At 37.7% G+C, this 24088-nt stretch overlaps 1 protein-coding gene across 5 annotated transcripts in view; it reads right to left on the bottom strand.

Annotated features, from left to right (window-relative positions):
* Positions 1-24088, bottom strand: part of SCML2 (Scm polycomb group protein like 2) — a 115458-nt gene that overhangs the window by 59555 nt on the left and 31815 nt on the right. For all 5 annotated transcript variants that reach the window (XM_081564665.1, XM_081564666.1, XM_081564667.1 and 2 more), the window contains exons 4-7: positions 23424-23494; positions 22346-22580; positions 18874-18962; positions 8825-9068 (exon numbers count right to left, since the gene is read on the bottom strand). In XM_081564665.1, the coding sequence (XP_081420791.1) occupies positions 8825-9068; positions 18874-18962; positions 22346-22580; positions 23424-23494 (639 nt within the window). The remainder of the gene's footprint in view (positions 1-8824; positions 9069-18873; positions 18963-22345; positions 22581-23423; positions 23495-24088) is intronic.

Below are 24088 nucleotides of genomic sequence, written 5' to 3'. Positions count from 1 at the left end.
ACTAAGATATAAGATACAAAAGGAAGGGGGAAAACCGAAACAGAGAACAGCAAGATCAAATAAACATTGCAAGAAAAAATCTACAATGGACTTTGTTTTAGTTTACTTGACTCAGCCTTAAGTTGCCAAGGACACAGCAGCACACACTTCTTTCTTCTTTCTCACCAAATGCCCTGTTCAGGTCTCTAGAATAAATCCGGTGATCTGTGACACCACCAAATAGAAGTAAAGGGCTTTGAAAGTAAAGGGTGAGAGTCATTAACAAGAGCCAACAAAGCAAAATTTAAAAAAACAAGAGGGGAAAAAGCCACTCAGCTTGCTTTATTTTTTATTGAAAGCATGTTTCTCAGAGGATTTCTATACCAATGAAAGGCCTAATAAGAACTTAGCTCATTCTGATTATAGAAGTGTTAACACCAGGGAAAAAATAGTTAGAAAAAGTTTTAAAGTAAATTAAACCTTTTACTATTCTTGAAAAGAAAAGCAGTAAAGCTTAAATAAGGTTTTTAACGCAAAGTCAAATAAATCAGCACTCATGGAAGCTTCACTGTACTTCTTTAAGAAATTATGCAAGTGAATTGTCTTTGCATGCATGCTAAGTAAATTCAGTCCTAGCCAACTCTTTGTGAGTTCATGGACTATAGCCCACCAGGCTCCTCTGTCCATGGGATTCTCCAGGCAAGAATACTGGAGTGGGTTGCCATTTCCTCCTCCAGGGGAATCTTCCTGACCCAGGGATAGAACCTCCATCTCCTGCAGCTCCTGCATCACAGGCGGATTCTTTACCATTTGAGCCACCAAGGAAGCCTGAATAGTCTTTACTCATTAATTATTTGAATAGGTTTTATGTGCTATAGTCTTTAAAAAAATGGAAAAGCAATTTAAAAAGGTTGGAAAAAAATTCCAAACTCTTTTAGAAATATTCAAAACACATAAAAACAATACAGATTTTTAAAAATTCATGAAATTCTACTAATTTAATATCATTTGTCCTTTTTGAAGGACAAGTGGGCCTTAGGAAGCATCACTACGAACAAAGCTAGTGGAGGTGATGAAATTCCAGTTGAGCTATATCAAATCCTAAAAGATGAGGCTGTGAAAGTGCTGCACTCGATATGCCAGCAAATTTGGAAAACTCAGCAGTGGCCACAGGACTGGAAAAGGTCAGTTTTCATTCCAATCCCAAAGAAAGGCAATGCCAAAGAATGTTCCAACTACCGCACAACTGCACTCATCTCTCATGCTAGTCAAGTAATGCTCAAAATTCTCCAAGCCAGGCTTCAGCAATACATGAACCGTGAACTTCCAGATGTTCAAGCTGGTTTTAGAAAAGGCAGAGGAACCAGAGATCAAATTGCCAATATCCGCTGGATCATCGAAAAAGCAAGAGAGTTCCAGAAAAACATCTATTTCTGCTTTGTTGACTATGCCAAAGCCTTTGACAGTGTGGATCACAAGAAACTGTGGAAAATTCTGACAGAGATGGGAATACCAGGCCATCTGACCTGTCTCTTGAGAAACCTGTATGCAGGTCAGCAAGCAACAGTTAGAACTGGACATGGAACAATAGACTGGTTCTAAATAGGAAAAGGAGTACGTCAAGGCTGTATATCGTCACCCTGCTTATTTAACTTATATGCAGAGTACATCATGAGAAACGCTGGGCTGGAGGAAGCACAAGCTGGAATCAGATTGCTGGGAGAAATATCAATAACCTCAGATATGCAGATGACACCACCCTTATGGCAGAAAGTGAAGAGGAACTAAAAAGCCTCTTGATGAAAGTGAAAGAGGAGAGTGAAAAAGTTGGCTTAAAGCTCAACATTCAGAAAACTAAGATCATGGCATCTGGTCCCATCACTTCATGGCAAATAGATGGGGAAACAGCAGAAACAGTGAGAGACTTTATTTTTGGGGGCTCCAAAATCACTGCAGATGGTGACTGCAGCCATGAAATTAAAAGACGCTTGCTCCTTGGAAGGAAAGTTATGACCAACCTAGATAGTATATTAAAAAGCAGAGACATTACTTTGCCAACAAAGGTCCATCTAGTCAAGGCTATGGTTTTTCCAGTAGTCATGTATGGGTGTGAGAGTTGGACTCTAAAGAAAGCTGAGCGCTGAAGAATTGATGCTTTTGAATTGTGGTGTTGGAGAAGACTCCTGAGAGTCCCTTGGACTGCAAGGAGATCCAACCAGTCCATCCTAAAGGAGATCAGTCCTGGGTGTTCATTGGAAGGACTGATGTTGAAGCTGAAACTCCAATACGTTGGTCACCTCATGCAAAGAGTTGACTCATTGGAAAAGACCCTGATGCTGGGAGTGATTGGGGGTGGGAGGAGAAGGGGACGACAGAGAATGAGATGGTTGGATGGCATCACTGACTCGATGGACATGAGTTTGGGTGGACTCCAGGAGTTGGTGATGGACAGGGAAGCCTGGCGTGCTGTGATTCATGGGGTCGCAAAGAGTCAGACACGACTGAGTGACTGAACTGAACTGAACTGAACAGCAAACATTATTCTCAATGGTCAAATACTGAAAGCATTTCCCCTAAGATCACGAACAAGACAAGGATGTCCACTTTCACCACTATTACTCAACATAGTTCTGGAAGTCCTAGCCACAGCAATCAGAGAAGAAAAAGAAATAAAAGGAATCCAGATCAGAAAAGAAGAAGTAAAGCTCTCACTGTTTGTAGATGACATGATACTGTACATAGAAAACCCTAAAGATAGTATCAGAAAATTACTAGAGCTAATCAGTGAATTTAAGCAAAGGATACAAAATCAATACACAGAAATCACTTGTATTTCTATATATAGTAACAATGAAAAATCAAAAAGAGAAATTAAGGAATCAATCCCATTCACCACTACAATGAAAAGAATTAAATATCTAGGAATAAACTTACCTAGGGAGACAAAAGAACTGTACACTGAAAATTATAAGACACTAATGAAAGAAATCAAAGATGACATAAACAGATGGTGGGATATTCCATGTTCCTGGGTAGGAAGAATCAATATTGTGACAATAACTATACTACCAAATGCAATCTACAGATTCAATGTGATCCCTATCAAATTACCAATGGCATTTTCACAGAACTAGAACAAAAAGTTTCACAATTCATATGGAAACACAAAAGACCCCAAACAGCCAAACCAGTCTTGAGAAAGAAGAATGGAGCTGGAGGAATCAACCTTCCTGACTTCAGATTATACTACAAAGCTACAGTCATCAAGACAGTATAGTACTGGCACAAAAACAGAAATATGGACCAATGGAACAAGATAGAAAGCCCAGAAATAAACCCATGCACCTATGGGTACCTTATTTTTGACAAAGGAGACAAGACTATACAATGAGGCAAAGACAGTCTCTTCAATAAATAGTGCTATGAAAACTGGACAGCTACATGTAAAAGAATAAAATTAGCACACTTCCTTACTCCATACACAAAGATAAACTCCAAATGGATTAAAGACCTAAATGAAGACCAGAAACTATAAAACTCTTAGAGGAAAACATAGGCAGAACACTCGATGACATAAATCAAAGCAAGATCCTCTATGACCCACCTTCTACAGTAACAGAAATTAAAAAAAAAAGTAAACAAGTGGGACCTGATTAAACTTAAAAGCTTTTGCACAGCAAAGGAAACTATAAGCAAGGTGAAAAGACAACCCTCAGAATGGGAGAAAACAATAGCAAATGAAACAACTGACAAAGGATTAATTTCCAAAATATACAAGCAGCTCATACAACTCAATACCAGAAAAGCAAACAATCCAATAAAAAACTGGGGAAAAGACCTAAACAGATATTTCTCCAAAGAAGACATACAGATGGCTAACAAACACATGAAAAGATGCTCAACATGGCTCATTACTAGAGAAATGCAAATCAAAACTACAATGAGATATCACCTCACACCAGTCAGAATGGCCATCATCAAAAAGTCTACAAACAATAAATGCTGGAGAGGGTGTGGAGAAAAGGGAACCCTCTTACACTGTTGTGGGGAATGTACATTGATACAGCCACTATGGAAGATGGTATGGAGATTCCTTAAAAAACTAGGAATAAAACCACCATATGACCCAGCAATCCCATTCCTAGGCATATACCCTAAGGAAACCAAAATTTAAAAAGACACATGTATCCCATTGTTCACTGCAGCACTATTTACAATAGCTAGAACATGGAAGCAATCTGAATGTCCACTGACAAGATGAATGGATAAAGAAATTGTGGTACAAATACACAATGGAATATTACTCAGCCATAAAAAGGAACACATTTGAGTCCATTCTAATGAGATGGATGAACCTAGAACCTATTATACAGAGTGAAGTAAGCCAGAAAGAGAAAGATAAATACCGTATTCTAATGAATATATCTGGAATCTAGAAAAATGGTACTGAAGAATTTATTTACAGAGCAGCAATGGAGAAACAGACATAGACAACAGACTTATGGACATGGGGAGAGGGGAGGAGAGGGTGAGATGTATGGCAAGAGTAACACGGAAACTTACATTACCATATGTAAAATACATAGCTATTTTAAAAAAGAAGGAATTTGCTGTATGGCTCAGGCTCAGGAAACTCAAACAGGGTCTTTGTACCAACCTAGAGGGGTGGGATGGGGAGGGAGGTTCAAAAGGGAGGGGATATATGTATACCTATAGCTGATTCATGTTGAGGTTTGACAGAAAACAACAAAATTCTGTAAAGCAATTATCCTTCAAAAAAAAATAAATAAATTTTTTAAAAAGTAAATTGAAAACTGTAAAAAAAAAATTCTACCAGGAAAACACATACATAATAAACGTCTACAAATAATAAATGCTGGAGAGGGTGTGGAGAAAGGGGAATCCTCCTACACTATTGGTGGGAATGCAGATTGGTACAGTCACTATGGAAAACAGTAAGGAGGTTCCTTTAAAAACTAAAAATAGACCTACCATATGATCTAGAAATCTCACTTTTGGGTATACATCCAGAAAAGATGAAAACGCTAATTTGAAAAAATACATACAACCCAGTGTTCACAGAAGCATTATTGGTAATAGCCAAGACATGGAATCAATCCAAATGCCCATGAACAGACAACTGGTTTAAGAAAATGTAGTGTGTGTGTGTGTATGTATGTACGTTATGTATGTATGTGTGTATATATTTATGAAGTGAAGTGAAAGTCACTTAGTTATGACCAACTCTTTGCGACCCATGGACTATGCTGCTGCTGCTAAGTTGCTTCAGTCGTGTCCGACTCTGTGCGACCCCATAGATGGCAGCCCACCAGGCTCCACCGTCTCTGGGATTCTCCAGGCAAGAACATTGGAGTGGGTTGCCATTTCCTTCTCCACCATGGACTATACAGTCCATGAAATTCTCCAGGCCAGAATACTGGAGTGGGTAGTCTTTCCCTTCTCTAGGGGATCTTCCCAATCAGGGATCGAACCCAGGTCTCCTGCATTGCAGGGTGACTACCAGCTGAGCCACAAGGGAAGCCCAAGAATACTGGAATGGGTAGCCTATCCCTTCTCCAGCAGATCTTCCCAACCCAGGAATCGAACTGAGGTCTCCTGCATTGCAGATGGATTCATTACCAACTGAGCTATCAGGGAAACATATATATAGATTTTTTTTTTTTCTCCCACCTAGAGGGGGTTTCAGGGAAAAGAGCTCAAAGATACTGTTGTGAAAGATACTGTTCTGTATATATACTGTATACATATATATACTACTATATACAGTATATATATACTGTTGTGTATATATATATATAGTTTATAGGATTACAAAAATACATAATTAAAATATACAACAGTAATAACATGAATTTGAAGGGCATAAATGGCTAGAATATTCTAAGTTTCCTTTATTGTCTTCGTGCAGAATAAAGATATTAATTTCAGACTTCCTTTAAGAAAACATGTTAAAATTCCTAGAGTATTATAAGAACAGAAAATATAGTGTATAAATTCCAAACAAGAGGGGAACAAATGGAATAAGAAAAAATAATCCAAAGATAAGAAAAGAAACTAGAACATGGAAAAGGCAAGACAAATAAAAAGCACAAAATAAGATGGCATATTGAAAACTCAATATATTTGTCATTATAACAAATATAAATAGATTAAAAGCTCCAGTTAAAAAAACAGACTAGCTGACTGGCAAAAAAAAAAAAAATTAAAATCCAACTATCTGCAAGAAACGCATCTCTTTAGGACAGATAAAAGTTGAACACTATAAAGAGAGAGAATTATGCCACATTTGATAGTGTTGAATACTTATTTACTTAAAATCTTTTTCTCTTCTGTTGTTGGGGGAATCAATCTAACGAATCTCCTACATTTATATATATTGTTTCTCAGTGTCCTAAATTGAATTCTATCATCTATCCATCTCTTACTCTTGTGCTTCTCAAAGTTTGGGCTTCAAATCATGTGCAATGGAAACACCTGTGCCCCACTCCGAACCTACTAATTCAGAACACCTAGACATGAGTATCAGGGTATCAGCCTTTTAACAAGGTCTCCCAGTTGATATAAGTGTAACAATTATTGATTTAAATGTTGACCCACAAGGTTCTGTCAGTCCTCGTCTACCTCCTGTTACACATGCACCAAAAATCACCCAAAACTTCAACCAATTATTGTTACCAACAGGATGTGTAAGCTGCCTTACCTTCACAACCCCCATCCCTGCCAATAACTATAATCCTACCTGACACAAAGAGTATTTCTTTGAATGAACCTGATGATTCTCAAAGCTGCTTTGTCAACCAAGACCTAACTTGTAGGCATCATATCAGCATGTGCATCAATCCAATGGACATGTCCACCTGGATGTCCTAAATTACCCTGAATCAATCAGTTAGGATTAAATTCAGCTAACAGTAACAGAAAAGCCTAAAATAGTGGTTTATATAACACAGAAGTTTATTTCTCTCAAATAACAGTCTGGAATAGGTTAGTATAAAAATTCTGCTCCACAAAGTTCTCAGAGAGTCTGTCTGGCTCCTTTCTGCTTTCCACTTCAAAATGCCTAGAATATGGTCCCCATTTTATAGTTCAAGATAGAGCTCCATTCAAAACAACTACATTTCTAACAGCGGAACAGAAGCAAGGAGAAGGGTACATTCACCTCTCCGTAACACACTACCTGTGCTTTTATCCCACTGACAAGGATGTAAGTGTTAAGACCATAACTAACTGCTAAAAAGGCTAGAAATCTAGTCTTTATGTTAGGCAGCCAAACTGTTACTAAGGGGAGAAAAACGGGGAAACCAGATACTGAACGACAATAGCATTCTTGACTACACCTTCTGAAGTTACCATGTCCCAACTTGAACTCCTCAGTTTGCAGACTGCAGTTTCACACCTTTGTGATGTCTTTATCTCCTACCTTTATCTCCATTCTGCCTGGCAAACTCCTTCTCCTCTCTTAATACTCACATCATGTATCTTTTTGTGAAGCGTTCCTTTACCCAACCACCTCTACCACCAGCCTAAACAAACCAGATGTCTTTCGGCCACCTTCATATCTAGCATATATCTCTATTTTTACGCTGTTAATTTTGTATTGTATCTTTTTAAAAAGTCTATCCCTCCATTCATCCCTCTCCCAGTAGAAGGTAAACTTCTTGAGGGCAGAGACTATGCCTTATTTTAGTATCATATGCACATAAATCTGTATCATACTAAATTTTACAAAAATCAACATTAACATCTGTTACCTAAAATTATGACAGCAGGGAACTGGTAAAAAGAGGTACCTAATAAAAAGAACATCATGGTATGTAGTACTGTAGAATAATGGGATGTCTTAAAGTTCCAAATTACATAAGATTCTACTAGCAGTTATAAGAATATTATGGCTATATGCTCATACTTAAGTACTGCCTTCCTCCACACACGTTACCTATTCATTTCCTACACTCATCTTTCTTTTCTTTCTGGTATAAATTAATATAGTGGGGCAAATTTTAAGTAGATTTATATTTGATTCCACTAATAAGTTCACATTTAACTTGGATCAAATGATTGGGTTCTGTGCTTAAGACTCCAGTTAAATCTCAGCAGTTATTTCATCACAGAAGACCGGGTTAGGTATGTCTATGTCCTTGGAAGAGTCAACCAAGGGGCTTCAATATTTTGATGACTTTTTTCTGAAAGAAAATATCTAGGCTAGATAACACAGTATTCAACTTAGGAAGCACAGCATTACATCTGATAAACACTTGACTGAAGTAACATACTAAATAATATACTAATTTATGATGGCTTTCATAGTCAAAAATTTTTAACATGCATAAGTAAAATCTTTATAGAAGTGAAATCTTAACCCTATCAAAGCACCAATTTAACTTGAAAAATCAATCAAAATCATGTAAAACATGTATAACAATTGCTATGCCCAACCTTTAAAAAAATCTTCAAGATATTAACAATGGAATGCCATGTGTAATTTTAAATAGGATATCAACTATAAAGGTAGCTAAGCACCCCAAAATGCTTATAGCAGCAAAGCTTCAATGGTGTAAATGTGACCTGCAGCTTTGCCCATACTGGCCAGTGTGGTCTATGAATTCAGACCATGATGTTGTGCTGACCCTCAAGAATTCTAATTATAACTTTTTACCTAGAGTTCTCTAACCTGAACAGTGCCCTCACTGTTCTGCTTGCTGTTCCTCAGTTGGGCATGAAGTCCTACCCTCAATGTCAACAGCATCCTACCCTCAGTGTCAACAGCAGTTAGATCTAACTTCAATAAAATAAAAGAACATGTATTAGTTAGTTATTATCTTACCATTACTTCCTAGTGGTTGTAATATATCTCCTGTTAGGTTACACCACCCAACTGGGAAAATATCTCGACAATCATACTTGCACCAATAATCGAAAGCTCTGCTCCAGCCATCAAATGTGATATAAACTTCATCTCCTTTAACATTTCCAATAGTTGCAGGGCAGATCAGATAAGGGTTCTTTCTGTCTACAGCTTCAAGTTTCATTCCCACTTTAAAATTATTTAGAGGTGGCTTTGGTGGTTCCTACCAAAATATTAAAAAAAAAAGTTTTCATTGTTAAGATGTATTAAGAAGCATTTGCTCAACTGTATTTATTCTTACAATCTTCAGCAACCAAAAATTAAGCTCCATGTTTATCAATTAAATACAGGAAGAGACAGTTCTCACAGATCCCTTTGAAACTCTGCTCTACAATATCTCACTTACTCTGGAGCATAGTCAAGAACCTAGAAGAAAACAAAACCAGCCTGATGGTCATTCATTCATTCAAGAAATATGTATTACATACTATGTACTGGGAATTTACCATTCATAGGTGAACAAAAATATCAAGATCCCTGTTCTTGTAGACATTACATTCTAATAGTGGTGGTAGCAGGGGTTGGGAGGCCAGACAGGATGAAGAGGAGGAAGCAATAACAAGAAATTTTAAAAGAGGGAGTCAAACAAACCTAAAAATATGTAAATTATAGAGTAATTTGCGGAGAAGGCAATAGCAACCCACTCCAGTACTCTTGCCTGGAAAATCCCATGGACAGAGGAGCCTGGCAGGCTGCAGTCCATGGGGTCGCGAAGAGTCGGACACAACTGAGCGACTTCACTTTCACTTTTCACTTTCATGCATTGGAGAAGAAAATGGCAACCCACTCCAGTGTTCTTGCCTGGAGAATCCCAGGGACGGCAGAGCCTGGTGGGCTGCTGTCTATGGGGTCGCACAGAGTTGGACACAACTAAAGCGACTTAGCAGCAGCAGCAGCAGCAGCAGCATAGAGTAATTTGAAAGATAAGTCCAAAGAGAAGGAACAGCAGCAGATAATATCTAAAAAGAAACTCAAAATATAAAATGTAGATACAGGAACATGAAAGTCACAGTCTGGGGTCATTTATGATATGCAATCCAACAAATATTTAAAAGCATTCCTTAATTACAAAAAGCTAAAGCATACAAATGCTAACAGGATTCTTAGACCAAGGGCTACATTAAAAGCAACATCTTCTTTTTTTCCACTCTGCTTTTTATCCCAGTAAATGGCACCATCAGCAACCCAGTTACCCAAGTCAGAAACCTGGAAATGGCCCTAGACCTTTGGTTCTCAGCCTGACTAAACATTAGAATCTCCTGGGGCTATATTGACAGAGATATTGATTAAACTGGTCTGACATGGGGCCTAGGGCACATTTTGATTGCCCAGATGATTCTACTGTGCATCCAAGGCTGAGAACCACTACCCTAGACGCATCCTTTCCCTGTAACACTCACATTCAGAGACTACAACCTGCCAATTCCACCCCCTAGATCTCTAGAATAACAACATTAAAAGTTAACTTTCTCTTCATTAAGACTTCCAGAAATCAGAAAATAAATATCAGGAAACACATTATAAAAGGGTTAACCTTCAATTTCCTCTATTTCTTTGCATTGTTCACTTAAGAAGGCTTTTTATCTCTCCCTGCTCTTCTCTGGAACTCTGCATTCAGTTGGGTGTATCTTCCCCTTTCTCCTTTGCCCTTCCCTTCTCTTTTTTTCTCAGCTATTTGTAAGGCCTCCTCAGACAACCACTTTGCCTTCTTGCATTTCTTTTCCTTTGGGATGGCAAAGCAGAGACATCACTTTGCTGACAAAGATCCATATAGTCAAAGCTACAGTTTTTCCAACAGTCATGTACAGTTGTAAGAGTTGGACCATAAAGAAGGCTGAGTGCCGAAGAATTGATGCTTTCGAACTGTGGTGTTGGAGAAGACTCTTGGGAGTCTCTTGGACAGCAAGAAGATCAAATCAGTCAACCCTAAAGGAAATCAACCCTGAATATTCACTGGAAGGACTGATGCTGAAGCTCCAATACTTTGGCCACCTGATGCAAAGAGCTGACTCACTGGAAAAGACCCTCATGCTGGGAAAGATGGAGGGCAGAAGGAGATGGGAGCAACAGAGGATGAGATGGTTGGATGGCATCACCGACTCAATGGACAGGAGTTTGAGCAAACTCTGGGAGACAGTGAAGGACAGGGAAGCCTGGTGTGCTGCAGTCTGTAGGGGTGCAGTCAGACACAACTTAGCGACTGAACAAAAACAACCACCTTCAATTGTTGAGTATATGCACAGTTTAAATATTTTCTATATAATTCTCACATGTAATTCTCACAACAGTCCTATGAAGCCAGTGCAGTTATTATACTCATCTTACAGATGATAAAACTGATGTACAATAGCCTAAGACTACACCATAAGTATCAGAGCTAGATTTTAAGTCTAAGTAGCCAATTTTCTGGAACACTCTACACCCCAACATCTGCCAAGCCAGTTCCAACTCTTCCACACCTCAAAACCCAGTTCTCCTGATCTCTTTAAAGCTTCCCTGAACAATGCCTGCTATTCCGAGGCCCACCAAAGAGGCACTCTTGCCTTCAATTGTGAAACTATTATTAAAATGTGTTCACTCCTCTGAGATCTTTTTCATATTGTTATTTCCAGCACAGTACCAAATGGCAAGCAGTTTTTTAAATGAATGAACCAAAGGATCACCTGGAGAACAGTAAACAAGCTCTGAACTACCTTTTTCAACAAGATATAATTTTTAAAACTTATCTGGTAGATGGGTGCCTTTTAAAAATGTCCCCTTTAAACCCATCTCATCATCCCATGATTTCTCTGTTCCCTCAGTCGTGTCTGACTCTTTGCAACTCGGTGGACTGTAGCCCACCAGGCTCCTCCATCCATGGAATTCTTCAGACAAGAATACTGAAGTGGGTAGCCATTCCCTTCTCCAGGGGATCTTCCCGACTCAAGGATCAAACCCAGGTCTTGTGCATTGCAGGCAGATTCTTTACCATCTGAGCCACCAGGGAAGCCCCTATTTCTTCTAAATTTCATTAATACCCTATCAAATTTTCTTACACAAATCAGTATTAAAAGAGCTCTAGAAGAAAACAAATTTTAATTTGTTTCATAACAAATTGACTCTTTTTTCATAACATAGTAAATGAAAGGGCTTTATCAGAAAACAACCAACTTCCTTCCAGATTTAGATAATTTGCAAAATGGTTCCCTCTGCTGTCAACAAAAGGTAATGATACAAAAGTTGCTTTAAGATATGTTTTAAAAGAATATAGTTTGTCATTATCCGTTCTTGAATGACTTCCTAAACACAAAGATACAATCTGCAAAAGCAAAAGCTTAAATAAAAAGGGATCATTCTCTTTTCTTTTACTGTAAGAAAATGATTCTGTTCTAAAAGGTGGCTAGCAAAGAATGGCCTTTTAACCTCCCTTCTTGCTTACCTACAATATGGTTCTTCTTACAGGCTATTTTCCCCAATATCCCACTGATTGAAGCCAGTCTTAGCATTACCTATATTACCCTTCTGCCTGAAATACTTTTAACCTTGTAGTCTCAAGGTTCATTCTCTCCCTTCCTTCACATCTTCACTCAAATGGCACCTTCTCAGCAAGACCTTCCTTGCCAAACTATCTAAAACGTCACCCCTCTGTTCTCCTTAGCATATACAACTATCAAGCATAATACAATGCATTTATTATGATTTACTATAAATTTACACAGCAAGAAGGTAAGCTCCATAAAGGAAGGAGTTCTTTTATAGCTACGTTCACAGCTATATTCCTGGAGTCTACCTCTGATCACAAACTCCTATCCTTAAATTTCTACTTTCTTACTTTTAATCAATTACTTCTTTGATTTCATCAAGAATTCTAGTCCTTTAACCTTCATTTATCCATTTACAACTATTTACCGAGTGTCTACTAAGTGCCAGACACTCCTGAAGGTTCTTGATGTATATTGGGTTGGCCAAAAAGTTCATTCAGGTTTTTCTGTAAGATGTTCTGTAACATCTTACAGAAAAACCTGAACACCAATGAACTTTTTGGCCAACCCAATATTAGCTGGCAAAATAAACAAAAAACCCCACCTGTGCACTGCTCACATGCTAGTAAAGAGAAAGATGAGGAACATAATAAGTAAAATATATTCTATGTTATAAATGATAAATGCTTTGCAGAAAGAGAGAGCAGAGCAGAGTAAGGGAGATGCAGAGAGCAATGCAGGGGAGGGGTTGTGAGATTATAAATAGGGCAATCAGGGCTTCCCTGGTTGCTCAGTGGCAAAGAACCCACCTGCCAATGCAAGAGACACGGGTTTGATCCCTGATCCGGGATGATCCCGCGTGCTGTGGAACAACTGAGCCCATGCACCACAACTATTGAGCCTGCACTCTAGAGCCCGGGTGCCACAACTACAGAAGCCAGTGTGCCCTAGAGCCTGTGCTCTGCAACAAGAGAAACCACCACAATGAGAAGCCTACACACTGCAACTAGAGAGTAGCCCCTGCTCACCAAAACTAAAGTAAATTATCATATGTGAAACGAATTGCCAGCCCAGGTTCGATGCATGATACAGGGCGCTTGAAGCTGGTGCACCGGGATGACCTGGAGGGATGGGATGGGGAGGGAGGTGGGAGGGGGGTTCTGGAAGGGAAAAACATGTACACCCATGGTGGATTCATGTCAATGTATGGCAAAACAAATACAATATTGTAAAGTTAAAAAATAGATAAATAAACTAATTTAAAAAATAAATAAATAAAACCAAAAAAAAAAAAAAAAAAAAAGTCCGTGCAGCAACAAACACACAGCATGCACAGCCATAAATAAATAAATAAAATTCTTTAAAAATAAATAAATAGGGCAATCAGGACAAGCTTCATCTGGAAGGTGACATGTGAACAGAAGCCTGAAGGAGATTATTAGCCAGTTACCTAGAGGAAGAGTGCTTTAGGCAGAGACAACAGCTAGGAACCAAGGCCCTAAAACAGAAGACGTGTCTGAAATGTTCAAAGAACAAGGAAGCAGAGTATGGCTAAAATGTAGTATGCAAGTAGGAGGGCAATAGGAAACAAGGTCAGAGAGATAATGAGGGGTCATATCATGTAAAATTGTGGAAAGTAAGAACTCTGGCTTTTACCCTGAGTAAATCAGGGAGCCCCTGGATGACTTTGAGGAGAAGAGTGGTATAATCTCACTTATGTTTTAAAAGGAAGACTCTGGCTGCTATGTTGACAACAGACTGTAAAGAGATCAATAAAGAGGTTACTCAATAATCCAAGTGAGAGATAAAGGCAGCTTGTACCAGTCTGACAGCAATTGAGATGGCAAGAAGTAGTTGGATTTCAAATATATTTTAAAGATAAAGGAAATGGGGTTTTTTCTGTCACACACTGCATCCAGTCCATATGACTGGATGCAGTGTGTGACAAATAATCACCTAGGTTTTTGGTTTAAGCAAATGGAAAGACAGTTGCTATTCCTTGATATGGGAAAGGCTGCAGGTTGAGCAGTTTGATGTCTATTAGACACATCCTCAAGGAGGGATACTGAGTAGGTGGGCTGGATATAAAAGTCTGAGTTGGGAGCAAAAGGTCTGGACCAGAAATATAAATCTGAAAGGCATCTGCAAATAAACTGTATTTAAAGTCAGGAATTAGATTAATCACCAAGGAATTAATACAGATCAGTTTCTCAAACATGACATTATTGTCATTTGGGATCAGAACATTCTGTTGTGGGGGGTGTTCCGTGCATTGTAGTATGTTTAGTAGTATCCCTTGTCTCTACTCACTAGATATAAGTAGCACCCCCCCACACACACAGTTGTGATAACCAAAAACATCCCCTGTTGAGAACTACTGTATAAAGAAAAGGACCAAAGACGCAACTTCTATCATACCCTTTCACATCCAGGTTACAGAGCATCATATCACCACTTTCTTCTCAGCACCCCAAACCAACTTATCCCCTTGTCCTGGTTCTATTATCTCCAAACCTTAGTTCAGGATCACCCTCCACTTTACCTATTTATACTTAGCTGCTGAGCACTGCTGGAGAAAATTCCCACATGTGTATTACACGCAGTGCTACATATGTTTAGTCTTCGTCTTCAGGTGAACCCTCCAAAATACTGTCATATGTCCCTAGGTCGATCCCTCTCCCATCCCATATGGCAGCTATTCCAAACCTTTATCATTTGCCTTAAGACCAATGTTTCCTCATTAAATGTTTATTATTCTGTTAATAATAAAACCACAGAGTAAGCTCTCTGCCTTGGTGGTGGAATATGTATGAATATGTATGAATCCTCCCCTCTAGCCTTTGTCGGTTTCCCATTTCAGTGTAAACTGAGGCCATTAGGAATGAACTCTAACAATATTCTGCCTTCACAATTACAAACTTAACTCTGTCTGAGGACACTTTTCAGTTGGTCTTTAGTTCTTGCTAACGTAACTGATGAACTTCCTCTATAAAATAGTCAAGAATCAGCTTTCCTTTTAACTGACCTCTACTAAGTTCCTGATATGGGTACTTATATATCATAAAGGTGAGTGGGTATTTCTCAAGGTTCTAAACTTGACACTCTTCTCTCCTTCTCTGTTTTGCCTTTGAACTGGCTCATTCACGCTCAAGGCTTCTATCACTATTATTTAAGCTAAAAAATCGCAAATCCATGTACCCAAGCCAAATCTTATTTCTACATTCTAAATACTTTATGTCAATGTCTGGTGGTAGTCATTCCTCCTCAAACTTGTCGGAGGCACTTTTCAAAAACTAAACTAAACCCATCTTCTCCCTCTTTAAGTATTCACCTTCTTGTACTTCTTATTCTTTCTTCATTCATTGAACAAATAAGTATGTATCAGGACATAGGATAGGCAACAAGAATACAAAGTCATATTAACTTCTCAAAAGGAACTATAGTCTAGGAAGCAAGAAAGAGTGAAAATAATAATATAATCCAATATCTACAAAGACTGACATATACACAAAGTGCTACAGAAGTATAAGAATAGAGAGGTGAAATTAGGGAAGGTATCTTGGAGGATTTAATGCCTGAGATGAATGTTACAAGAAAAATAGGAGCAAACCATAGATAATCAGTCTTTTAAAAGGGGGAACGTGGTATGGACAGCCTATTACAAGCAATTTAGAACTTAAGATGCAAAGCAAGAAGTGGCAACTGTAAACCAGATCACAGGGTACCTTAAAGGCCATATTAACAAACATATTTCATCCTGAATGCAAATGGGAACTTCAAAGGAGTTTTAAGTATGGAATAATGCAGTATGGCTTCTGTATCAGATATTTCTAGCATTGTGTGTAAGGGTGTTAGAGGCAGTTACAAGGCTATTTGAATAGTCCACACAAGAGAAAAGCCTGCAGGAGTGGTAATAAGTAGGAAGAAGAGACACAACAAAGAAATAATTAGCAAGCTAAGTAGGTGGGCCTTCCTAATTAATTGGCTATCCAGAGCGCAGGGTAAAGAAGGAGTGAGGATTTAACATGGCTCCTAGTCAAGTTTCAAGCTTGGCTGAAAAGGGCACCCCACAAGTAAGTAAGAGTAAGAAAAGAAATCCAGTAGAAAAACAGGCAAAGGCTATAATCAGGCAATTCACAGAAAAATAAAAAGCCATTAAACACATTTTGAAAGTTCCATTTCACTGGTAATTACTTCTATACAAATTACAATGGGATACCATTACCATCCCCACCTCCAAAAAAGATTCACCCAATTTTAAAAGATGGATAATATTCAATGCTAGTAAAGGTATGGGAATGTGAATATGAATATATCTAAACACTAATACTGGAGAATAGTTTGGAACACCCTTTTTAGGTGCAATTTAACAATATATTTCAACACTACTTGAAAGACACTGGAATTCTACTTCTATTAATAAGAGTGTAGCCATTCATAGTTATATAAAAAGTTCTATACAAGAATGTCCACTGTAGATGATTTAAACAAGAATATGGAGACAACCTAAACATTAATCCTTAGGGAGAGGTTAAATCAGTTATGGTAATCCATACCACAGAAGAGAGCAATACAACCTAAAATATGTATGAAACAAAATGGAAATTTCCAAAGTATACACACTTTAGGGGAAAAACTAAACCACAGTATATATTCCAATTTACATTTAAGAAATAAAAGTCCATATATGTTTGTAAATGCACAGATAAAGGTCATGAAGACCTTTTTGGAGAGAAGAGTAGAATGGAGGAATGGATGGGATAAATGGACACTCATTTTCCACTTTAGTTAAGGATATAGCTTGATTCCTCCACATACACAAAGATAAATTACTTGTATAATTTTAAAAATGAAAAACACAATGTATGTGACATGTGGCATGTGACTAGCCGATAAAACAATCCGATAATTAAAATAGATCCAATGGCTTTTCTAAAGCCACAGTCTAAGCTAATAAGTACCAAATAAAGACTACTACAAAACATCTCTGTTATTAGCTATCATCAAATACGCTTTACACAGTGCCCAAAAGGACTGCATTCACCTGTGCCCCTTGCTGGTAAGGCAAGCCCACTTATAGCATTTCACGCTGCTCAAAGCTGTACTCAAAGAATTTTTCTCTGCAATGCAGAAATCATGTCAATTGACATTTCACATCTTTGTATATTTAACCTTCTTGAAAAGGTTTTAAAACTATAATCAATGTTTACCATTCCTGATACGAATGGCTGTAATAAAATTTAACTAACTGAAAAAACAATGAGGACAGAGAGTAAGAAATATTTTGACCCATAATTAAACTAAAACTTAGCTTTCATTCACTGTTTCTTAACACAGTGTACTCTCTTTCAACATTTTCTCAAGAGCATAAACTATTTTTGGAATTTTCCCTCTTTGTTATATAACAAGTATTTCCTTATAAAAAAATTCTTTCTGATGACTGTTTTTAACATTCTTTTACTTCTGCAACCAAATCTGTCCAAATAACTTTCAAGTTTTCTTGTCCCATCATTTTCTCCAATATCAAAGAGATGACTAACGCTGCAAACTGAGAAGTTTCACTTCTGAAGGTAAATAAAAAATGATAACAAACATCTGCTTCCAGTAAAGTACCCATTTATATCTGAGGTCAAGAAAGAGGTACTAATTCATTTTGACTACTGAGTGATGAAAACTGAGCCTTTTTTATGACTTGCTGTTACGGGCTGAACTGTGTCTCACCCCCTATCCCACCAAAACACGTATGTTTAATTCCTCATCCAATACCTCAGAATGTGACTGTATTTGGAGACAGGGTCTTTAAAGAGATAATTAAGTTAAAATAACGTCATTATGGTGGGTTCTAATATGACCAGTGTCCTAAGAGGAGGAAATTAGGACACAGATATGTAACTCATGTAAAGACTCAAAGAGGAGAAGATGGCTGTCTATAAACCAAGAAGCGTGAGTGAGTCAAAGTGAGAAATAAACTTCTGTTTAAGCCACTGTTATGAAATGAGTTACATCTTTTCAAAATTCATAAACTGAAGCCCTAATTCCCAATGTGAGTATATTTAGAAGCAGGGCCTTTAAGGAGGTAATAAAGGTTAAGTAAGGTCATAAGGGTGGGGCTCCAAGCCCAGGACTTCTTTACAAGAAAAGAAAGGAAAACCAGAGATTGCTCTCCTTCCACCACATGCACAGAGCAGAGGCCATGTGAGGACACAGTTTAGACTATAAGCTGAGAAGAGACACCTCACCAGAAACCAGCCCTGATGACACTTTGATCTTGGACTTCTAGCCTCCAGAAATGTGAAAAAATAAATTTCAGTTACTTTAAGCCACTCAGTCTGTGGTACTTTGCTACAGCAGCCTGAGCAGACTAACACATTTGCCAATCAAGCAGTTTGCAAAGTATTTTCAATACACGTTAGAGAAGACAAAGTATTTAAGAATCCCCACTAAATCAATAAAAAAAAAAACAAACACAGCCCAGTTGACGGAAGCTTTTTATAACATCTTTCTTACCTTCTTAAAGAATGCTGCAGGTGCCATTTCAGATCCACTCAGTGTTCGCAAGAGGAACATTGGCCAAGATGATGTGTTCATCTGGTACCCTATTTTATAAAATAAAGCAGGTATTTTTTAAAAGCCTCTCTGTGATATTATAGCAAGTTGGCATAAAAAATGCTCCATTTACCATTCTTCTCCAAAGAATGACTTTCTTATCAAGGAACGCAGGAAATGGGCTAGAGGAGCAGGTGCACCCTCCAATCAGTACTACTGTATCCACTGTACTGTTAGACAAGAATGCTACAGTGGGGGTAGAAATTCTCATTTTAAAAAAGCCACTAGCTAGGGTTCACAAACATACACATATATGCTGGGAATGGGCCATAATACTAGGAGAGATCCAATTCAAAACCCAGGAAAGCTTCCATTCCCCACCAACCACCACACATGCAGGGTAAAAAGTCTGCAAAAGATGACCAGCCCCTTTTTTTCCTCAGAGCCTCTGCCTTACTTCCTTTCAGAAAGACAGTTTTCTGTCAAACTCAGTAAATGTACACTTATGATGGTACATTTCACTGTATGTAAATTTTACCTCAAAAGAAAAACAAACTGTAAATAAACAGTGAACTCTAGTTAATGATATGCATGCTAAAGTATTTAGGGGAAGTGTACTGATGTCAATAACTTATCCTGAAATGCATTTAAAAATATACTTCACTGATGAACTGACAGAAAGGCAAGTAAGCAATAAAGCAAGTATAGTAAAATGATAACAGGTAGAACCTAAGTAGTGGGTATGTGGGTGTTCACCAGAAAATTCTTTCACCTTTTCTGTATGTTTGAAATTTTTCATACATAAAGTTGGGAAAAAAGACAGCTCTCACTTTAGCAATCCCTACACACACTAAATGATCTCATATTAGGATTTGTATCAAATGCTATCAAAATAGACTCAACCTGTGTATTCTCTAGAGATCTCATCAATTAATGGTGACTATCACAGCATGTGGCATGTGCAGCAGGGAGCAGGAGTCTGCTAGCTTTACTATTTTCTGGGGGCAATCTGTTACACGCAATACTTGCCTGCCTTGATGCCAGAATTGGTTGGTGAGAACTTGGCATGTATCCCTGATGAATACATGCATTAAGATAGGGAGGCACATGAATCACATTGCCAATGGGTCCATCAATAGGATAAAATATACAAGAAAGTTCAGACAGAAAGTCGTTTTATAATAATCATGTACCAAAACACCCTTAATCTGACTAGGAAAATAATTGTTGCTGGGGAATTATAAAGGGTTGTTACACACTCCCTTAAAATAAATCAGTATTACTAGTGATACCTAATATTAAATAGTTATCCAGAGCATGGATTCTCCACACTATGGTTAGAATAGCTCATGACAATCATTCTCTGGTCCTTATGCCTTTCTCTTAACCTGCATCTTATCCTATTACATGAGGTACCATGACTTTTTTAAATTTAGCATTTTCCTTAATTCTGAATTGCCTAAAGTCAAACACAGATCAGAGTGCATGCAAAAAATTCAAACACAGCTAAAACTAATTCATGATATTAGGAAGTCGGACAGTAGTTACCTTTGGGAAGGAGGAGGATATGACTGGGGATCAGCAGGAATGGGGCTTCTAGGGTGCTGACAATGTTCTCTTTCTTTGGGTGTTGGTTTTTATACAAGTGTGTTAATTTATAAGCTGTACACTTTTCTCCGTGTATGTTAAAACTTTAAAAAATAATTTTAAATAATAACCTTTAACATTTAAATAAATAAACCTTTTAAAAAGTAAAACTATGTAAGCTGTGTTATATTACAATGGAAACTTTTCAAAAGCATCTCATGAGCAAATTGGCAAAAATTGTATTTTTTTATTATGTGGTGTCAAAATACATACTAATCAGCATGTATTTCTATGTATTTCATATTTTTAATTAATAAACTCTAAAAGTAATTTGAAAAAAGAATGATTATAAACTTGGTTATGTGTCTGAAATGCTGACAATCACAACAGCTATGTTTCCTTTAAACAAAATACAAACACATACTAGCATATTGTCAATAGAGAAATATGGAGAAGGCAATGGCACCCCACACTCCAGTACTCTTGTCTGGAAAATCCCATGGACGGAGGAGCCTGGTAGGCTGCAGTCCATGGGGTCGCTAAGGGTCGGACACAACTGAGCGACTTCACTTTCACTTTTCACTTTCATGCCTTGGAGAAGGAAATGGCAACCCACTCCAGGTTCTTGCCTAGAGAATCCCAGGGAAGGGGGAGCCTGGTGGGCTGCCGTCTATGGGGTCGCACAGAGTCGGACATGACTGAAGCGACTTAGCAGCAGCAGCAATAGAGAAATAAAACCCAAACAGGGAAGCACTAAGCCTCAGATGTATATCTGTTACAAAAGTCTGTATGATTTAAGAAATATTATAAAAATAAGCAACAAAAAAATGTGAATGTTATGAAGAAAAGGGGAAAAGCAGAAAACATACATATCCTAAACCATCTTCTTGGGAATAACACATACTTGATTAGTTTTTAAAAATATTTTAAACCAAGTTAGTATTAATTAACCATTAGAGCAAAGACAATATATAACGATGTTGCTAAAAAGAATAGTTATTATTGTCTTAAATTTTTTATTCTCATGGCATCTTTCACTAGTTGGAGACAAAAAACAATTCATTCTTTCACTGTGCATTATAATAGAGCATTTTCAGTTTTAGCATTGTAAAAAAGAAACAAAAACCAATACCCACCATTCACTCAGAATGTGTAAGTAATAAACCAAATACTTATATTCTACAGAATACCATGGTACACCAAAGTATTAAAACAGAAAATTTTTGCACAAAATTAGGGTCACGTACTGTGTTTCTCTTAAAAACTTGGTCAAAATCAAGAGTTTTATATTAAAAAACCTTTGCTGAAGAGTTCCATCAATCTCTTCCTTTACAAAGACCTAAAGGTACTGATTCCTACCCCTCTCATTATGATTTCTTCCCACAAAGGTGTAATGAAATTCCCAAGTCTGACATTGGAGTCCCAATGTAAAATCATCTCTTTCTGCTGCGCTAATCCCCATAACAAAAAGGATGAATGGCTCATTAGACAATACTGAGGGAGGAAGTGACTCATATCAAATGCTACAAACTTCTCCCCCAGAAGGGTTTCTGAATCTGCATGTGTAATCTAGTAGAGCTGCTTCTGACATTTCAAGTTTTAAGGCAGAAGAAGTCTTGCTCTGGAGTGGGGAACCTTTAGCCACACATATGCCAAATATGTACTTAAATGAAACTCTATAACATATGGTACTGAGTTACTTTCTCGAACCTTCTCCACAGTAACCACCTGACCATCTGTTTGCCAGAATGCCCAGGAGAAGAGATTTTTAAAAGGTCAGTTAAAATTATTTCTACTGAATATTACATTAGCAAAAATATGTTGTTTTAAAACTGTTTATCCTTACCCAGTGGAGGCTGAAGTAAGTCCCCTTCCTTTTCACATGTCCCAACAGGCTGTATGTCTGGAGAATCAACAAGCCGCCAAAAGTCATTTCGGTTATCACTACCATCCAATCTTAAACGCAGCCTGGCACCTGTAACTCCAACAACTGTAGCAATACATACTGAAGTCTTATTGCGAGGGTCATGGGCTTCCAACTTCATGCCAACTTTGAAGTCATTAGCTGGCGGAATCTTAGACTATATACATAAACACATACAAATAAAATTCTGTTAAAACTCTTTAACTGTTAGGAAAATCAAACGGTCAGTTATGTTACCAGAATACATGAGGAACATTTTAAGTAACAGTTGCAACAGTTGGTGAACAAAGTGAGTGCTGTAAGGGTTAAGAAAAAGATCTCCAAACTCTCTCCTTGGCTTGACACACAGCCCGACATGGTTGCCCACTGCTTGTCAATCATCCACCCATTTCCAAGCAAACCAAATACAACCTCTAAAATGCATCCTGAGTGCCTTTCTAATATAAGAATTTGATTAGGCCTTTCCTCTTAAAGTAAGCCAAAAGGCAGCTCACCACTGCCTAATGTAAAGTCCAAACAGTGTAAAGTCCAAACAGTCAGTATAGTTTAAAAGCCACCACACTTTAACCTCACTCCCATACTATCACCTCTACCTACTTAGTGCTCCAGCCACCCATACCATCCCTCAACACTCAGGTTCTTTTACGCTCATGTCTCTTTCCTTTGGATGGTCTCTCTGCCTGGAATATCCTTCCCTTCATTACAACTACCTCAGATAGGACCTGTGAGCCCTTTCCAGTATAGTTATTACACTTTTTATAATTAATTACTTACATGTCTGTCTTTCCCTCCAGATGGGCAGTCATAAGAGCTTAGTATACCTGACATAAAGTAAATTCTTAATCAACGAATGCAAAGAGACCATCTGGTTGTTAAGCAGCACTGCCACAATCCCACGATCGCTTCACACTAATAGAACCTAACAATAACAGATTCCCTTCAACAAGTTAATAGTTTACAAAAATAAATACAATATGGTATCTACAGAATTTTGGCATACCTGTCTGAAACACTCTGAAGGAGCACTTAAAGATCCAGTCTCTTCCAAGTATTTTTCCCATTGAAAAGCATCTGGAAAAAAACATGCACAAATAGGTGGGGTTTTTGGTTTATTTTTGGGCCCCTCCAGCATAGCTTGTGGGATCTTAGTTCCCCAATCAGAAAGCAAACCCAGGCCCATGTCACTGAAAGTATCAAGTCTTAACCACTGGATTGCCAGAGAATCCTCACGGTTTTTTTAAACATATATAATATGTATACTAACTTTCAGGAATAAAATGGATTTTAGTTCCATATCTCTTTAAAGAAATACTTCTTAAAGGACAGATTCAAACTTCCTCATTTGACTACCAGCATGGAAATAAAAAATAAGACCATTTCCTGATAATAATGGTTCTGATATAAATGATAATCCAGATCTTCTTGATGTAATGAGGACTGCATCACAGTGATTCTAAAAACATGAACTCTAGAAACAACTAAAGGACTTTTTATAGAGCAATAGCAAATTCTACTCATATGCCTCTAATATAAATTTACTCAAAATATGTTTTTATTATTTCATCCCATACTCTGAAGCTGTTTCTTTGTTTTTCACAGGGATCTAAAGGTGTGTGGCATAGCAGAAACAAAGCAATAATTTATGGAAAGAAAAACTCTGAGAAC

The sequence above is a fragment of the Giraffa tippelskirchi genome, chromosome X, assembly GCF_054371585.1.
Source record: "Giraffa tippelskirchi isolate mGirTip1 chromosome X, T2T-mGirTip1v1.2.pri, whole genome shotgun sequence".
Lineage (NCBI taxonomy): Eukaryota > Metazoa > Chordata > Mammalia > Artiodactyla > Giraffidae > Giraffa > Giraffa tippelskirchi.
This window is presented reverse-complemented; position numbering and strand designations above follow the sequence as displayed.